At 32.3% G+C, this 18,591-nt stretch overlaps 3 protein-coding genes across 7 annotated transcripts in view; 1 reads left to right on the top strand and 2 right to left on the bottom strand.

Annotated features, from left to right (window-relative positions):
- The window catches only part of LOC136781894 (pseudouridylate synthase RPUSD2-like), a 26,770-nt gene extending 22,104 nt beyond the window's left edge, over positions 1-4,666 (bottom strand). Inside the window, exons 1-6 of one of the 3 annotated variants that reach the window (XR_010824027.1) lie at positions 4,496-4,666; positions 3,481-4,395; positions 3,210-3,414; positions 2,872-3,135; positions 2,020-2,791; positions 1,430-1,570 (exon numbers count right to left, since the gene is read on the bottom strand). Coding sequence is in view for 2 of the 3 variants with exons in the window: in XM_066740899.1 (XP_066596996.1) it covers positions 1,319-1,570; positions 2,020-2,022 (255 nt within the window). In the remaining variant the exon portion in view is untranslated. Of the gene's footprint in view, positions 1-1,318; positions 1,571-1,669; positions 1,905-2,019; positions 2,792-2,871; positions 3,136-3,209; positions 3,415-3,480; positions 4,396-4,495 lie in introns of those variants that run through there. The other 2 variants (XM_066740899.1, XM_066740900.1) reach the window with 2 other exon arrangements.
- Positions 1-18,591, bottom strand: part of Cpsf6 (cleavage and polyadenylation specificity factor subunit 6) — a 24,256-nt gene extending 5,665 nt beyond the window's left edge. Inside the window, exons 1-11 of one of the 3 annotated variants that reach the window (XM_066740896.1) lie at positions 17,896-18,589; positions 16,948-17,193; positions 16,636-16,863; positions 16,074-16,556; positions 15,698-15,821; positions 15,388-15,501; positions 14,925-15,217; positions 14,544-14,841; positions 14,210-14,474; positions 12,901-12,981; positions 11,300-12,297 (exon numbers count right to left, since the gene is read on the bottom strand). In XM_066740896.1, coding sequence (XP_066596993.1) covers positions 12,141-12,297; positions 12,901-12,981; positions 14,210-14,474; positions 14,544-14,841; positions 14,925-15,217; positions 15,388-15,501; positions 15,698-15,821; positions 16,074-16,556; positions 16,636-16,863; positions 16,948-17,193; positions 17,896-17,952 — 2,346 coding nt within the window. In that variant the 5' untranslated portion in view covers positions 17,953-18,589 and the 3' untranslated portion in view covers positions 11,300-12,140. Of the gene's footprint in view, positions 1-11,299; positions 12,298-12,900; positions 12,982-14,209; positions 14,475-14,543; positions 14,842-14,924; positions 15,218-15,387; positions 15,502-15,697; positions 15,822-16,073; positions 16,557-16,635; positions 16,864-16,947; positions 17,194-17,895 lie in introns of those variants that run through there. The other 2 variants (XM_066740897.1, XM_066740898.1) reach the window with 2 other exon arrangements.
- pink (WD40 repeat domain-containing protein pink) lies at positions 4,790-11,156 on the top strand. The gene is made up of 6 exons (XM_066740895.1): positions 4,790-5,271; positions 5,332-5,442; positions 5,516-5,749; positions 5,825-7,842; positions 7,905-8,025; positions 8,089-11,156. The coding sequence occupies exons 1-6, from the start codon at positions 5,185-5,187 to the stop codon at positions 8,341-8,343; spliced, it is 2,826 nt and encodes a 941-aa protein (XP_066596992.1). The 5' UTR covers positions 4,790-5,184; the 3' UTR covers positions 8,344-11,156.

Genomic DNA, 18,591 nt, shown 5'->3' with positions numbered 1-18,591 from the left:
TGAAAATATGTAAATATTAATCTTATTTCATCCAGTCAGCTCTACTATCCTCAGCAATGAAAATGGAAATGTTCTATCTCAATTTATCTGAAAAAGAAATTTCACAAAGTACCACAAAGTATATTAACATCTAGTATTGTAAAATATAATGTTATACTTATCTAATATTTGTCGACACCTTATGTCATTATTATTCGAATTCATTTGTCATATTGAAAATTTAACACATTCACTAACATAGCAATGATTAACCTCACTGTATTAAATATAAATAACCTCACATTACAATTGACAGTTAACAGTGTTCGCCGGATTAATTATATCGATTACATCGATTTTATTTGATAGTTCACAACACTGGTTTTGTCGTTGAGTTTAACCGGTTGGCAACGCTGAGAAAAAATGACGTCATTTTCCTCTTAACGGCCAACTTCAGCCCGAGACATATATTCTGGCTGGAGAAGATGACGAAAGAGAAGAATCTTAATTTTCGATATATATATATATAGCTAACTGAGTATGATATCTCTGGATAGCGTGAATCGATTTTGATGTTCATGGGCTCAAATGAAAGCTTGTTCAAAACTATTTTAAGAAAAGCTTTACTTGAATCATGACAGTGTATCATTCACGGAGAAAAATCGATTTAAAAATTGAGACGGCCAAACTTGCTGTATAAGATACAGTAGTGCCTCGACGGCGGTATAGATACGTCTATACCTACTTTTATGTACTTGCCGTCGAGACACTACCGTGTCTCTTGATACTTAGGTTACATATATATATGTAACTTTTATTTTAAAAAGTGGTTAAAGTAGTGTGAAAAAATATCAGCCCTTTACGCACTAACATTCAGGAGGGAGCATATATGTGACTATCGAGAAATATGCTGTATTTACAGGTCATTTAAATCATATATGTATATTAATTTGCATTACATTTTTTTAAATTATCTAGGGAAAAGCGCGAGTTCTCTGAAGGTTAAATGTAGGTTATTGGCAATAGTAATGCAGAATACAGCTGGTAAAAAAAGTTTTTTTTTCAACAATTGCGGAACTTCTTTTAAGAAATAAAAGAATTATTATCTCTTGAATTCTTTATGAATTCTTAAGAAATTTTGTAATATCAAGAGAATTCAAAAAGAGCTACATTTTGTCACATGAAATGGAACTCTGAAAGGATTCTTTTTGCTAGTTGGTGAGTCAAAATATATATTTTTATTTGTAAAAAATTATTGGCTTATAGTAACAGGTTAGGGGCATACAATCATGAGAATTGGATTTGCCGGCAGCCTAGAAATTAAATAGGTTGGACTTACCTCTTCGTCCGACGGCGGCTCTTCGTAATCGGTGTCTGTCTGCTTGAATACAAACATCGAATCCGAGTCTTTTAACTCACGTGTGTTGCCAATTTGAGTCTGCACATCTATTGCCTCTAATAATTTTCTTGTCTCTACCATCTTGTTTAATCTCGAAGGGTAATACGAATTACGAAACCAATCAATTGAATTTTTTGTCACGTTAAATTTCAGTTTTATCACATTGCTATGAAGCAGGGTCCGCCAGTTAAACTGAAAGAAAAAAATAACAAAGATTATTAAAGTACAATTTAAACCATAACAACTGCATACACTATTTATTATTTATTATAATAAAAAATTTAATCTTACATTGTAAATAGCAATTTGTTTTTACTACAACTATAGATTTTCCAATGTTAATGATATAAAGTAATATATTTGAGATTTTTATTATAGATTTATACTATAAGTAATGCTTATATCACGTTCGGTTAGTATCTGTTTTAGGTTAAAGTCAGTACCGGTAGAAAAAGGTACATGAAACGGGTGGTTATAAAACTAGACGTTACATTTTCTTATATTCCCGATCAATGTTTATTACGGGATAACCAAAGATTTGAATATATCCTTCAAAAACTATATAAACTTTCGGAAAATAGGTTATGCGCACATTTTTGTATTTTCAATACTCTTGTATTAAAAATGCAGCTTCGACTTACCATGACTTATTTTAACTACATTTCTGTATTTTATTATCACTGTAGATACAAGACAACCTTTGTTTAATTATAAACGATTAACCCGAAATAATATATATTGCACACGCGTATAACACACACTTTACAATACACGCCGTACTGTTCACATATGACAAATTACACACTGTACCATTATGGCTGCGTTCGTTTATTAATTGCGAGTACTAAAATTCTACAATGTATGTCACGTCAAATATATAGGTTTTCAGTACTGGCAGTACATAAATGAACGCAGCCTATACCTAGTATGTATACGTCACTATACGTCATTAATTAAAACTATAGGATGTTGACGTCATCTCTGACCCCAAGGGAGCGCACAGATATTAAAAAAAAAGAACCAAATCAAATTTTGGACAATCAGACGCTCTATTAACGATTAGACACAAATATTAAAACTTTATTTTTTTATATTGATTTTGCGATATAAGAAACATTACTGAATTAATTAATGCTCACACACACACAGGTCATCAATAAAATACCATGAAAATTAATTATTACTATTCTTTGACAGTGTCGATTCAGCCGTTCTTAATATCACATCAGCTTTTGTATTTTTTTCAAATTTACAATCATTTAAAGAAATTTCTGGAATATTCTTTAGCAATTCAATACTACCGGTTTTACTGTCAGAATTTGTCAAATATTTGCTTGTTTCTATTCGAATAGCGTATTCTTTAAAATCCGAGAAATCACATTCTGATGCAATCAGAGTAGCTTTGTCATGCAGCTAAAAATGTATTGCCATTATTATTCCTTTTACATGGAAATAAAAAGAAGATATTCTAACAAAACTTAAGTGGGTAATACCTGAACACCTTCTCCGCAATTTTTAAAACTACAATTTTTTAATGTTACTGATCCAGTTGCATAAGCAGCAATAGCTGTACCCAAGTTTACAAATGTTGAATTTTCAACCAAAAGTTGTGCACCTGGTAAAACTACTAGACCTAATTTAATGGTTGAAGCATTAATAGTGAAGATTTTACAATCTTTCATCTTAACACAACCCTTTCTAATAATTATGCCAGCCTGGAAATCAGCCAGGTTTAATGAAAAGTTTTCCAATGTTGCCTAAAATTAATTGCACAATTTCTTAAGTTAATGCCTTACTGCTGCCCAAGAAATTAGGTATATTATTATTTTACCATGCTTGCTGAAAAATCTAACACTGAGCGGCCACCTTCTGTTTCCTTTGGAAAAAGTACTGTGTTTTCAAAATTGAAGATTCCTTTAATAATGCCCCCTTCTTCCAATCCACCAGCATTTTCCACTTGGTACTGACCTTCTCCTAATAAAACAATATCATTGGCATTACAGGTTTGCAATGCATCTTCCAAGGAATTAGATATTCTAAAAAATAGCACAATAATATAAGGATTGTTCAGATGCTAACAATAGTCAATCAATTTTATTTACTTAAAAAATAAATCTTTAGAGCTCAAAGTTTGAAGTCTATCTAAATTTCCTTTCAATGCTTCCAAAGAGCCACCTAGCCAAATAAAATGTCCTGTTTGTTTATCCTCATTAGATATCATATTTGATTTGTCATGACTATTTGGCATTTGATGCGTTCTTGCAAGCATTTCCCTCATTACTGGATTTTCAAGAACTTCCATCTCAGTCTTAATCTGCTGTAATCTCAAATGCAGCTTCATTAGTTTACATGTTGTCCCTTCATCCATAGCTGCATGAGTTTCCTCATCGTCACATATAGAATCTTCAAGTCTTGTAATTTTTTCTTGTATCTCCCTACCTTCTCTTATCAAGTTTCTAATAGCATCTGATGTTTCTTTACTTATGACATTTCTATTCATATCATAATATAACCTAATTCTAGGCTCTAAATGATTGGTTACCCAATCAATATTCTCATCATCATCCATGTCCCAAGGCATCCATAAATAATTGAAGAAAAATCTTAGCTTATCTATGCAAGTAGCAGTACCCATCATGTCAAGAGCAATGTTTTCTTGATTTATAGTGGGATAAAGTTCTATTAAAGACACTTCATATTTCTCGGGTAAATGAATTTCATCTTGAACAGCTGTAATTTTTACCAATGCACACAAATCTTCAAAATTTATACTCTCAATAACTACTGCCACAATTGTTGGATAGTGTATATTAAAATCTTGACACAGCAAACGTGGAATCTTCCACAATGCTTTCCAACCAACTGGCTCTATTACCAATTCAACATAATAAGTCCATTCTGTTCGAACTTGAGAAGCTGGTACTGTAACTCCACGACTGCAGAGTATTTCAGTAAATTCCACCAATCTCTCTTGTAAGCTTTTGTCAAAAGTATAAATCTCCATCAAGACATGAGCTCTACACAAAGAGAATTTTATCAAAATAGTTATTAATTTTTCATTAATTTATTATAATTAATAAAACTTGATGAAAAAGTGTGAAAGGTAGTTTTATTTACCTGTACAGTTTGTAATTTAAAAAATTTAAGGTTAATCGTTCTTAGTACTTCCAATAATAAAAATTATACTAAGTAACCAGCTACTTCTTGACAATTTATTATTACTATTAATCACTGTAAACCTAAAACATACGTTAGAAAGTTAAATATGGCCCCCAAGCCCCCAATGACCCCTTTGAGGCTGTATAGCACTGTATAGTGTAAAGCAAGATATATCACAAAATTCAAAAATTCAAGAAAGATCGATATACGAAAAATATCGAAGCAAAGTATCGAACGCATTAAATGCGCAATACTAAACGATATACTGCAATTTCACCCAACAACAATAAGGTGATTGAAAAAAAATAGTTTTCTATAAATTTATTAATAAATATATTTCAGATAATATGATGAGAAATAAGTTTGATAGGTGTAATATATATTGAATTTAGAGATATTTGGATATTATCTGTACAACAGTAAATGCCGTTTGCCACTGTTTTGTAAACATCGTTAATTATTTGTAGTGATCATAGCAATGTATATTTTTATGAAGAGACAAATATATGTTCAATATAAATTTTAACAAGCTGTCTCTATTTATTGCTATATCTTAGGTTAAATGCCTGTGTGAAAATTTTACACTAACTCTTAAGAAGAGAGTACACCTTGATTTTTTATATTTTAAATTTACCAAAACTTAAATCATGTTAGAATTACCACATATACTAGCAGAATATGAAGAGATAAATTCTCTTCTTCATGCTCCTATAAGTTCATCAAGTAGGATAAAGGTAATATTTTGGTCTATCAAATATTTTTAAATAACCTATAATTTTATTATCTTTTTTCAGTATCTATGTTTTACTGCTTCACAAAATTATATTGCCTTAGGCTCTACGATTGGAAGTGTTTATTTATTTAAACGAAAATCATGCAAATTTTTTAAATTGCTACCATTATCGGTAAAATTAAAACATTTTGCGTTTTAGTATTTACTAAACTGTCTATTAACTATTTCTTTTTACGTCTATTAAGGAAGGTGCTGTTCTGTGTACGTCAATATCCCCTAATGAGAAAACAATAGCTATAGCAACTAACAGAGGTATAGTTTGTCTAATTCAATTTAAAGTAGCTGCTAAAGTAATTGCAACATCCAGAGAGCACTTGGGAAACCGAGTGACTTGTCTCTGTTGGAATAATAATAATTCCGAGCTCTTTGTTGGAGACAATATTGGTAGAGTATCTGTTATGGTACTTTCAATTTTTAGTGTAGGTTTTAAACAATATCCAATATTTCATCATATTTGTGCTGATTGCTAGAATCATATTATTTTTCTTTTGCAGGTAAATGGTATGTTTCAAACTCCCTCATGTATCCTAATGAATTTAGACTCAAGTATTGTACAGTTATGCTTTAACTCCCCTCTCTTATTGATATCTACTCTAACACGTTGTTTTATATCTGATACAATCAATGAACAGTACAAGCAAATAGGTAATAAAGTCAGGAATGGTGAATTTGGAGCATGTTTTTTTAATTATAATGATAATTTAAATGAGCATAAAGAACATACTAAACAAATAAATGAAGCAAGTACATTGAAAAAAGGATTATTTAATCTTATTCAAGAAAGCAATACTCGCTTAATAGAAGAAGAGCACTGTAAAAGAATATTTTGTGCTAGGCCCAGTTCTAGAATTTGGGAAGTATCAGTGAATGGTACTGTTATTAAGACACATCAATTCAGAGAAGCTTTAGCAATACCACCTTCTCCAGTTTTCAGAGCAAGGGAATATAAATGGTTTGGCAAGGATCAAACACTCTTAACATTCCATGACTTTGTAGAACAAACAAACAAAATTTTTCCAACACAATCTATTAATCTATCATATCTTGATGTCATAGCAGAAAGATACATATTCTCATGGACATCCTTTGGTTTATACATAATTGATCCTATATCTGCCAGTATAGTTTTATGGAACAATGAGTTTTCAAATATAAGCATGGCCTGTTTAGTGGGAAACTCCATATATTTAATGACAAATGATATTAGGTTTCATTGCATTACATTTATATCAATTAATGACATAATAATACAATTGTATAAAGACAAACATTACAAAGATTGTTTAGACATATGTATAAAATTTATTAATCAAATTCAAAAAATAATTGATGATAATAATATTGATTATTTGACTAATCAAAGCATAGAAAAACCTTGGAAGAGGAAAGTATGTGAAAAGATGATTGAAATTTACCATCAAGAAAAGAAAGCAAGGTGTGTTGAGGGATCTACAATTTTTAAATCGGATATGAAAGATGATGAAATCAAACAGCTACTACAACCATTGATATTTTTGTTGAATTCAGAGATTGTTGGTCAGTTAATGAAATTAGAATCTGGCATTGTGCTTGTAAACCCTGTAAGTTTTACTAGAGAAAGTTCAAATGGGACTAATGAGATTCCAGAAAGAAAATGTTTAGATTCAAGTCAATGTAAGTTGGACTTGAATGAAGGAACTGAGAAGCTTGTAGAAGAAACAGAGTCAATTGAAAACGAGGTGCTTTTAGAAGAAATACATAATAATGAAATTCAAGAAGAAACTCAAAAACTATGCTCTCTGATCAATTGTATCACTCCTGATATAACAGAGGACGAATTACAATTAATTATTTTAGATATTCGGACAAATATAAATAGTTTAGAAAATTTGTTCTCACTCAACAATCATGCCTCTGAGATTATGTCAAGCTTACAGCATCATTATTTTGAAACTCTGTTAAGTAATTCATCTGCGGAAAAAATAATGGAGAACACTAATGACCTTGTAAATGAAGAATTATGTCGAGTTTTCGTGGAGATAAATGTAAGCAATATACCAAAATGTTTGTGTGGTTTTCCAGAGCCGATAAATGATACAATTAAAATTAAATTTTTAGAATTAGGCAATGCCTTGTTAAGTAGAAACATTACTTGTAGCAAGATGTGTTTGTACATTTGTAAGAATATTCCATACATGTGGCAAGAATATTTACCCTACTATATACATGCAAAACTTCCTATTAATCATATTCTTCAAGAATGTATCCAAACAATAGACTCCAGGATCTTATCAATTCTCCTTCCAAAATTAGGAAAGAAAAAGTGGAAAAGTGCAATCAAATTTTTATATGTAGCTTTAGATAAGAAATGTTTGTTTTGTTTAAAAAGCACAAAGGATGAAAATGAAGGTGAATTTTTTTATGATTGGACTAACATTTTACAACAGATTTTTAAAAAATATGGGGTAGAAGAAACTTTCAGTTTCTTGGAGCGTCTAGAATCCAGCTTAGGAAATGTTATGTTTGACAAAAGGTAAAAAACCTTGTTTAATTTGTATGATGATAAAATTATAATTGAGGTAAAATTTCTTGTAGCATATTTAAGTCACTGATTTACACAAAAATTTTGAATCGGTATGGTGTAAAAAGTACAGCAATTGATTTTAGTAGGAGCAATACATCCATAGCTGAACACATTGCATTGTGCTCTAAAGAGGTAAAACTATTAAATGAACATTTTCTTATGTGGAGAGATTAATCATGCAAATTTTGTATTTAGGTGCATAAAAAATTGGTGGAAACAATGGGAAAAGATTTATGCCGGGCTATCAACATCAACGAATTTCCGAAAGGACCCCATAATTGGGGTACTATCTTTCAAGACAAATCTCAAGTATGTTCCTATTGCACGCTCTCCCTCGATACACCAGTTTTACTTGGTACAAATGGTATCGCAATTTTTCCTTGCAGTCATGCGTATCACATTAATTGTTTAATGGAGAAAAAATTGTTTAGGTGCCTCCATCATACATGAAAATTAAACGCAAGTTTTTTTGCATCTTATAAGATACATTGAAGATTTTTGTAAATCAATAATTCTATTATCCGATGCTCCGTCAAGCATATGTATACATATACAAAAAAAAATTTATAAAAATTTATATAATTTATTTCTATAATACTAGTCATTATAAAAGTATATACAAAATCCACGTATTGTTGGTCATATTATAAAATACTAAAATTTTTTATCTGATTAAGCCTGTTATATCATATACTATAAATATAAGTTATAAACTTAGCTTCTCTTTCAGTAGCAAGTATAGTACTTTATAATTTTAATATTAAAATATTTTAAATTGTTTTATACATAAAACTTGAACAATTTAAGCATTTTCTACACTTTTATTATAATAATACTTTCATAATTGCAAGTTTGTAAATATCACAGCTCAAAGTTAAGAACAGTCAGTAAAAAATAAACAGTATTTAAAGTAATATTATAAGACTTTTGAGCAACAATAAATGCAATATTCTTTTTCTTTTAACATATACAGTTTTGCCAACAATTTGTGAGAATTTATGATCTTTAAATGCAACAAATATATAATTCAACATCACAGATGTGGCAATGACTCTCATGCAGCACAGCTCAACCAGCTGTTTATAAGTGAATGCTTCAAAATATTAAGGGAAAAGAATAATTGAATTTTCTTTACAAGTTTAGAAAAGTTTAAAGACAATTTAAAATAAATAATCCTAGTGTATAGAATTTGTAATGTTCTTTACAACAAAAAATTAGAAAAAACCTAAATTATCTGTAACTTATATAAATTATTATAATTCTTATGTAAATTTGTTGATTTCTTACATATCATTTCACAATGTTATACATTAAATGAATATTACGTATAAAATTTGATAATATTTGTAAAATGATTGTAAAATGCTTGATTGAGATGAACATTTGAATATTTTGATTGTACAACTTCGACAAGCGTAAGGTAGATTTCAATAAACTATTTTAGTTCACAACAAAGTCAAAACAATTATGAAATTTTACAGTAAAATATAATTGCAGAACACAAGGCATTGCTTCAATAAGCAACAGAAAGTAGTACATCATAAAAAATAAGAGGAAATTAAAATTTGAATGCATCATTTTTCTTTGTTATCTACAAGAGACTAATAAGATTTTTCTTACTGCACTTTGCTTGTTTACTTTCCATAGAATGAAGAGAAAAGAGATTAAAGTAAACCGCTGACTCTTAAAATTAATTATGAACTAGGTATGGATAAATTAAAACAGCGATTAGAACGCTACACACTTACCCCTTTAAGTCCTTACGCGCAAATGTCCAGGTGTTTGATTTTCAGGACGATAGTTACAGAAAAAAATCATATACAAAAAACAGAAAGACACAGGGCAAATCGCAAGCGTAGCAATACAGAAAGATCTTTGCTTTCCATTGGTATAATGAAACTTTAGAAGAAAATATTCCCATTATTAAACTCCTTTACATCAAATTAATCATTTTTCTAATCGGCATAAAAAATACAGTATAGAATAATTGAGCTAGACAAATTTACCATTGTCAAGAATGTAAAGATGTACGCCTAACAGTTATAAATCAAAATGTTTTCTACTTTACATGGGAATTTCTTCTTAGACGTACAAAATGCGGTAAACAAAACTAAATCGCAATAAATATAACATATAAGAACAAAATATAATGTCAATTTTCAAAATTTTTTGCTTCAGCTTTGAAATATTAAAGCTTTTTCATTGATAAATCCATTTACAAAATTTCTTTTTGATAGTTTTGGTTTAAGAATAAATGTTTTTATAATATTATACTAAGCTATTAAAGCTTGATATAATAAAGTAGACTAGGACTGTAAAGATGTTTGAAGAAGTTAGACCGCGCTTTAAATATCAATGATATAGTCAAGTACGAATACATTTCAAAATGGAATATCAATTGTGTAAAAACCATTTGGCTTCAACGGGTCTTTACTGACTAAACTTGCTAGAATATTTAAATATAAATTTGTTCGCATTAACGATTATCGTTTTCCTAATTTATCAAACACTTAAAATTTATAACAATTAAAAATAAGATCATTTTGTAAGGTATAAGATTATTTTCGTCAGGAACTGAAGGCGATCAGTCGATTTATAATTGAATTTCAACTTATTAATACTTCCATCTGTAAAAATTAAAGTACTGTCACAAGTATCATATAAAGTCTTTATTTCTCTCTTCTTCTTTAACAGTTGAAAGTATCAATAATGTATAAATTGATATGTATTATCAAATCTGGCAGTCTTTACAAAAAAAAAAAAAAAAAAAAAAAAAATTGTGAAGACCAATAGCATTAAGCATTATATTTTAAGATTTTAAAGTTTGAACTCTTTAATAGGACTAGAAAGAAGGGTCTCTTGATGCTACACACGCCAAAAGAAAATCAAGTTATAAAAAAGTTAAAAAATACTAACGCTCTAAGCTCTACCAAAATATAAAGTAATTACAAGGTTGCAGTGGATACAAAAAAGACAAAATTTTAAATCTTTCGTTTGCAGCTTAAGGGTCACAATAATTAGATATAAATAGTAATTACAAATGTTTCCACATGATACAATTTTTCATTTCTAATATTTATGTGAATATTTAAATGGATTTAAATGTTGACATTTGTAAAGGTTTATACAGTACTAATCTATATTTTTTTTACAAATTATATATTGCAAGCTGTGTGTCCTAAATATAAAAAAATGTTGATTTTACTGTTATAAGAACGTATCGATACAAGTGAAAAAGATTAAGGATTTGTTTGTATATACATAAAAAATTAAGAGACTCATGAAGAACATGTTTTTTTAAAATTGTATGTGTATATTTATAAAGATAAATAAATATATATATATATATATATATATATATATATATATATATATATATGTGTATTGTATCAAGATACAATCTTCTTATTTCTTGCTTGAAGAGGCCTTGATGAATTCAGCATACGTGGTTCTTCGCTCTTCCCGATGCTTTCTTTCAAATTCGCTGGCCTAACTCTTCTGCGATTCAAATACACCTCAATTAATACATTTTATTCAATTATCATTCAAGCTTGAATAATTTTTCATTTTAAAACATTGCATAATGCAGAATTTTCGACGAGCTACTATCTTTTATCCTATTATAGACCAGAGTTCTAGCTCACAGCAAATCATTGTTTTGTTTTATGTCAAAAGTTTTAAGTTTATATTATCGTAATTTGAAAAGATTCTTATGTCATACGAGTACAAGCCAAACCACATGGTCGAATGTATCGACCATCAAAAAACTAAAAGCTCTATGGTTTACGAAATCTGTCATACAATTTAGTTTTGCATGAATCTTCATACCGTAGTGTAAGAAATGATGAAGACAAAAATAAGAATTAACAAAACAGAAAAGCGGTGAAGTTACATTTACATTTTGTCAGTTTTCGTTTGTCGACTGTTTATCAAGTTTTCATAAAACAAAAATACAAAAAAAACGAACATAATAGTCAAAATTATCTATCAGATGTTTCCTTTTATGAAAACACACTTTTCTGTATAGGGAGCGCAAAAATACACGTCTCTCTCACTTTATATGTATATATGTGTGTATGTATGTGTGCATAAAATACATTTTAGTTTTCCTTTTTGATCTTTAAAATTCCGCTTTCAATTTCAATAAGAAATAAACTAATTGTTTTGTTTGTTAACAAAAGTGAATGTAAAATTAGTGGTTTCAGGATTGAAAGATGAATTTAAAAATGTGTGAGGCTTCTGCTCGTTTAGTGTCTTGAACGATGGGAAGAGTCTCCTCTTTCATCACGACGATCTCTTTCTCGTTCTCGTTCAGGTTCTCGTTCGCGTTCCGATGGTCTTCTGCTTGATTCACGTTCTCGGTCCCTTTCACGTTCTCGCTCTCTGTAGCGATCGTCATAATACCTACACAGGATACGACAGCCGATTGATTACCTTATATCTTATTTCTTAATAAAATTCTTCATTTCATTTTCATCTATCTTTATAAATGTACTTGTACAAGTATCAGCTCTTCCATCAATTCCATTCAGCGTCAACTCGTAGGCTTGCTAATCCAATAATCTAAAGATTTAAAGAAAAATTCGATACTTTTTTTTCTTTATGTACTTATCATATATTTGATAGTTTTTCTATAATACTTATTGCCTTAGCGTGACTTAAATGGAATTACGTGTAAGCTTTGCTAATTCTTTTATTTAAAATTTGTTTTATACTTTTCATTGACACTATTACTTTTAATGATAATAGTAGAGTATTTTATATCGAAAACATACAGTTTATAATCGCCTTAATTCAATTATTGATTGCGCATTTTACATTAAATAAAATTGAACAAAATATTTAAAAATATTAATACGCAGTTAAAACCTGTTTAATGTGCACTTTACATCAAATAAATTAATTCAAATGTTTGTAATAATTGTAAAGAAAACTTAAATATTATATTAATGCGCTATTACATGCATATGCTTGATCGTATAAGAAAGAAAGAATATAATATATTACCTAGACGCCTTGGAAGAAGAGACGGGAGGCGTCTCTGGCGGTTCTTCTTTTACTCTTGGTCGAGCCGATTGGCGCGTCGTACTAATGGAAAACGGACATTGTGTTATGACATTTACACGATAACCAGGCTTACAATTAAGTAAAGCTATTATTATAAATTAAATTAAAATTCAGTGATGAAATTTCGTTTACAATAATTCAATAAACAATGAATGAACGCGTAATTGCGTGAAGGGCACTATTTTCCAAAAAGTCATGGCTTCTTGATTGTAGTTCAAGTTCATTTTCTGTTTTACAGTTTCTTTCACGCATTTCACGCTTATAAATGATATCAATTACGATACGAAGTTCATAATAATTCATTATTTTAACGTATAATCGTATCCTTTTTTTTATTTCTATTAACAATTATAATACACTATAAGACATATAAGCAAGGGAACGCTTAAGAACTCATTAGTTTATTATTGCATCATTAAAACCACGAAATTAAATATTTCAAAAGAATTTTCTATTTAAATTCCCTTGCTCAACGACCAAGTAAATCCTTAATCAACATTAAAATAATTACAATACACACACACACATGTATTTACAAAAAAATCGCCAAAGAATTTTTTACTTCCTACAATAATTCAGTAAAATTACCTACATATGATTGTATACTTCAGCTATTTCATAGCTTATAGAATGCAAATAATATAATTTTATTACCACAAATCAAAATACTCTTATTGCAAGAGTTATTTTCATAAATAAAGATAGCTAATACAATTTAATAAAATTAAAATAGTGAAAGGGTGAGGGTACACGGCATATGAAATACACGTGCGGTTATGGAACTGTGGAGTAGACGTGCAACATATGGAGCTATGAAGTGGATACGCCGCGCGTGTATTTCACGCGCCGTGCACCTGCACCTTAAGTTACACTCCTCTTACACAGAGTATCTCAATTCGGATCACAAGGCTTTTTCATTCTACCCAATAATATGAGCTTTCCGATTATTCTTGGATATTAAAGTATCTTATCTTTGTAAATTATCATTTCGAATCTTTTACACGAAATACATGTTATCTAATTTGGATGGAGTAAGTGTTAAGAAATTTGGCCAAAATGATTAATAATAAATTAATTAATTGTAAGGTAGGAGGGAGAGCGAAAAATAGGGAAAATATATTAAAAAACTACCTAAAGATAATATTGTTTCCTTTAAATTTAAAACAAAATTCTGACTAGATTTTTTCATTTCCAAGAAAATCACAACGAAAAGAAAATAAAATACTGTAAAGAGTGTGCAGTGGCTTACCTTTCTTCTCTGCTACGCTCTCGATACTCGCGATCTCTCTCACGTTCGCGATCTCTCTCCCTGCTGCGTGATCTCTCACGTGGATAAGGCTCACTGTAGTATCGCTCTCTATCACGATCGCGTTCTCTCTCACGCTCTCTATCACGTTCTCTATCTCTCTCTCGGTCCCTCTCTCTACTGCGTTCTCGATATTCACGGTCTCTGCTTCTTGAACGCTCCCTGCGCCTTCTGTGACTTCTTTCTCTGTCGCGCGAGCGTGAACGTTCTAAAAGAAGCAAGTAAATCAGTCAAGCCATCAAATGTATTATATTTTATACGCATCGGCATGCATTACCTCTGCGCGCGGATCCATAACTTTTTGTTTCAACGCCTCGTAAAGTGTCTTGCAATGAGCTAATCAAAATTTTACATCTATCATCGGCAGCTACTTTCGATTGTTTGATCAAAGATATAGCAGTCACTAATGTCTCTATGGCACTGGCATACTCTCCTGCAGCTGCGTCTGATACAGCTCTAGCGATAGCAGAGGAGGAAACAGTACGATTTCGGCCCATAATCTCTTCAAATTCCTGATCAGTTAATGGTGGAGGTCCGTCCGCTCGGTGATCTTGTCCTGGGGCACCGTACGGAGGCTAAAGAATTAATGATGAAAGATAAAAGATGATTAGTAAAATTATAGACAATAAAATCGAAAAATACTAGAACAAGATTATACTTGTGTAGCAGGAGGTCCATAGCCATGCGGAGGCACATGAGGTGGTCCATGAGGCTGACCATGCGGAGGCCCGTGAGGAGGACCATGAGGGGGACCATGAGGTGGTCCATGAGGTGGTCCATGTGGGGGTCCTGGTGGGCCTGGAGGATGCTGACCCGGATGCTGGTGAGGTGGCCCTTGCGCAAAGAAAGCCGGATTAACGTGAGGTGCTGGTCCACCTGGAGGTCCTTGTGGCGGTCCTTGCGGAGGTCCTCCATGTCCCGGAGGCGGTCCGCCAGGTCCTGGAGTATCAGCTTTTTATTAGAATTTATTTTTTTATTTAGAATCATTTTAATTTCATTCAAGTTAAAAAATGGATTAAAAAAAAATAGAATTTCCCTCAAAATCATGCAAAACCATACAGGCGTGTATAAAATAAGAAATAAAATCATGAGTTTTTTTTTTAAGATTTTAATTCTCTCACCACCCATAGAACCTGGAGGAGGTCCTCTCTGTGGTGGGCCTTGGCCAGGTTGAGGGCCTTGCATATGCTGATGTTGAGGGAAACCTGGAGGTCCCTGAGGCCCATGATGCATTCCTATGCACATTGGAATTCGTTTATTTTATCAGTGTATCATTTAATTATTTTATAAATATAGGAATATGCATTTACACAAAAAAGTATACTTTCCCAGCACAATATAATTAACGATAAATTCAAAAGCAATTTAATAATATAATAATCTATTAATTTAATAATCTAAAAAGAATATATATTAAAGAAATGAACAAACCTGGTGGTCGATTCCATTCAGGACGTGGAGGGGCTCCTCTTGGATCTCCTGGAGGCCCACCAGGATGTCCAGGTGGTCCACGCGGGGGTCCTTGACCGGGAGGACCAGGCGGGCCAACGTGGAACTGTTTTAAAATATATATACTCTTAAATTGAACCTCATATCAGGATCTCGTCGCTATCAACACAGATGTGCTGTTCAGTTCGATATAATATTATCACATCGAACCGGTAGCACATCTGTTTTGTTCGCGATGAGATTTAATTGCACTTTTTTTGTTACAAGTATCGATTTACGCTTAGCAATTGCACGAATTACAAGTGTTAAAATTACATGATACTACGTATATCATTTCATAATATGATTAAGTATTAACCATTCCAGGAGGTCTGTGTTGTCCAGGACCTGGTACTGGAGGACCTTGTTGCGGCGGACCGCCCGGGCCACTAGGCCCTCTTGGCGGACCTGGAGGTCCGTTTGGTCTCGGTCCATTCCATGGACCTTGCTGATATCCTGGAGGCGGTGGTCCTTGATTAGGATGCCCAGGTAAAGGATGATGTGGGCCAGGACCAGGTCCCATTGGTGGGCCGTGCATACGAGGAGGACCTTGTTGTCCTGGTCCTCCAGGACCAGGTGGACCCATTCCTGGAGGCGGCATTCTTTGTGGCCTTACTCCTTGAGGAGGTCCCATCATCATTCTAGGGCCATGATTTTGTTGTGGGTGCTGAGGATGCTGCTGGTGAGGTGGGATTTGCGGCTGATGCTGATGTGGGTTATGGGGTCTTTGATTCTGAATTTGTTCCCGACGATTAGAGCCAGCTGGCACTGGTGGGGGCCTCATTTTACATTGAGACTCAAACTGAGATAAAGAAAATAAATAAGGTTATGGTTCACATAATCTTGTAGATTGACTTGATTAATATATTAATTCTACTCACTTGATTAAGGGCTTGTTTGGTAGGGAACGTCACAACTGGATTCTGGCCATGCAAATCTTTTTTTGGAAGCCTCTCCATGCATAGTCTCATACTTTGTTCAGAGCCAAGTGATATGACACAAAAGCCTTTTGACTGCCCATTGGCACGATTTTCAAAGAATTTAACCTCAACAAAATCACTTACTCCAATGCTTTGAACAGCATCAGTTATATCTTGATCGCTTGTCCACTAAAACAAAAATTTATATAATTCACATTAATATTGTGCCAAGCTAAGAACAAAGAGAAAATAAAGACAAAAGAAATAGCTTACCCATGTTAAGTTTCCTACATATAATTGATGTCTTCTACCAATCTGGTTGGGCTGAATATTATTACCCAATTGATGATAAGGTGCATTTCCATTCGTCTCTTCATTATTAGCGTTAGTATCTCCTCCGCCTTCACCAGAGTTTCCACCAGAGACACCACCATTGTCACTGGCAGGAGCTGCTATTACATCATCGTATAAGTCAACTCCATCACCAGCAAATTCATCCTGAAGCACATTTGAGTCGCGCTGTGAGCAATCGACCATAATATTACAAATGTAGAAATTAAGAGAAAAGGTTAAATTAAATAATTCATAATAATAAAATTATTATTGTATTACTTTAATCATCTTAAAACTGAAAATTTAACAATAGCTCATGGAATTGAATAAAAACCTATTTCATTTCTTAGCTATTGAAATTATTATTTCAATAATTATTGAAAAATAAATGATAATGGACAATTATCTAGCTTCCGATGCAGTACGCATTATTCATTCGGTATTCGACCAAATAAATTTTTAGTTTTAATTATTTTATAAGACAGTGCTTGCATAAAACTTTTTTTCCAATTTAAATGTTGAATTGAGAAACAAGTTTGATGTGAAAAATATTTTCTTTATTCGTACTTTGGCGGTAATTTCTATTCTACACGTACACAACAAATATATTGATATAAAGTATGGTTAAAAACAACGCTCATTCAACAATCAATATGAAGAAAGTCTTGTCGGATAAACGTACAGTTACAATTGTGATGAACACACGAAAGATAATACAAAGGTACTAATAGTTTTAGAATTGCAATTAACGTCCATGATGCCGACACTCGGTTAATATCTAATGCATGTCTATTACATATACTTTGTACCAAAGTGAATATTTATTAGATTAAGAAGGTACATTGTTGTTATATTTTCATTATTTTAAAGCACATATAATGGAATTACCTGAGCGAAATCTTGTTCAAGATCATCAGCGTACAAATCAATATCGCCGTCCGCCATTTTACGAACACCGACGCTGACCGACGCTCACTAACTTTCTTACTCAACTTGGCCGGCTCACTCACTCGCCGTCGTCGCCCGTCGCCGTCGCACGTCGCCGTCGCGGCCGTCGCCCATCACTACGCGGAAGCAAGGGTGAGGTTCACCAAGTCCGGCTTGAGGGCTAGCCGGAGTAGCCGGGCTAATATGAGGTCTGTTCTTTTTCGCTGTTTGCTGCACTAGTGCAATAAGTTAAGCCCGTATGCTGACATTCATCGAATCTGCTCGTGAAGAATGGCCTACTAGATTTGTAACTAGCTGGACAGCTTCAGGTCTCTAGTTCTCACCAAAGCGTAAAACGTCACGGTGACGTCAGATGACGTCACGATGACGTATAGGAGTCGTGGTGGGGAGAATAAGGAGAATCTGGTAAATTGCATATACTCGAGTGTAGCGGTTGATCGTCTTACTTTTGTCAAAAGTATATCATCTCGGGATAAAATGGTATAGTAAGAATTTTCTTCTTTCTCTGTCTAATAGCATAAGAGTGAGAGAGAAAGACATATGATACCCCATGTGCCCATTGATTCTGCTCGAGCACGTTTTTGGTATAGTGATAGGAATTTTGGTATACTGATAGAAGCGGTAATAATATAGTAA

Source organism: Prorops nasuta, unplaced genomic scaffold, assembly GCF_024137725.1.
Source record: "Prorops nasuta isolate Cenicafe-Biocafe unplaced genomic scaffold, Cenicafe_Pnas_1.2 PNAS00024, whole genome shotgun sequence".
Taxonomy (NCBI): Eukaryota; Metazoa; Arthropoda; class Insecta; order Hymenoptera; family Bethylidae; genus Prorops; species Prorops nasuta.
Note: the sequence above shows the minus strand (reverse complement) of the source record. Positions and strands in the feature narration are given on the sequence as shown.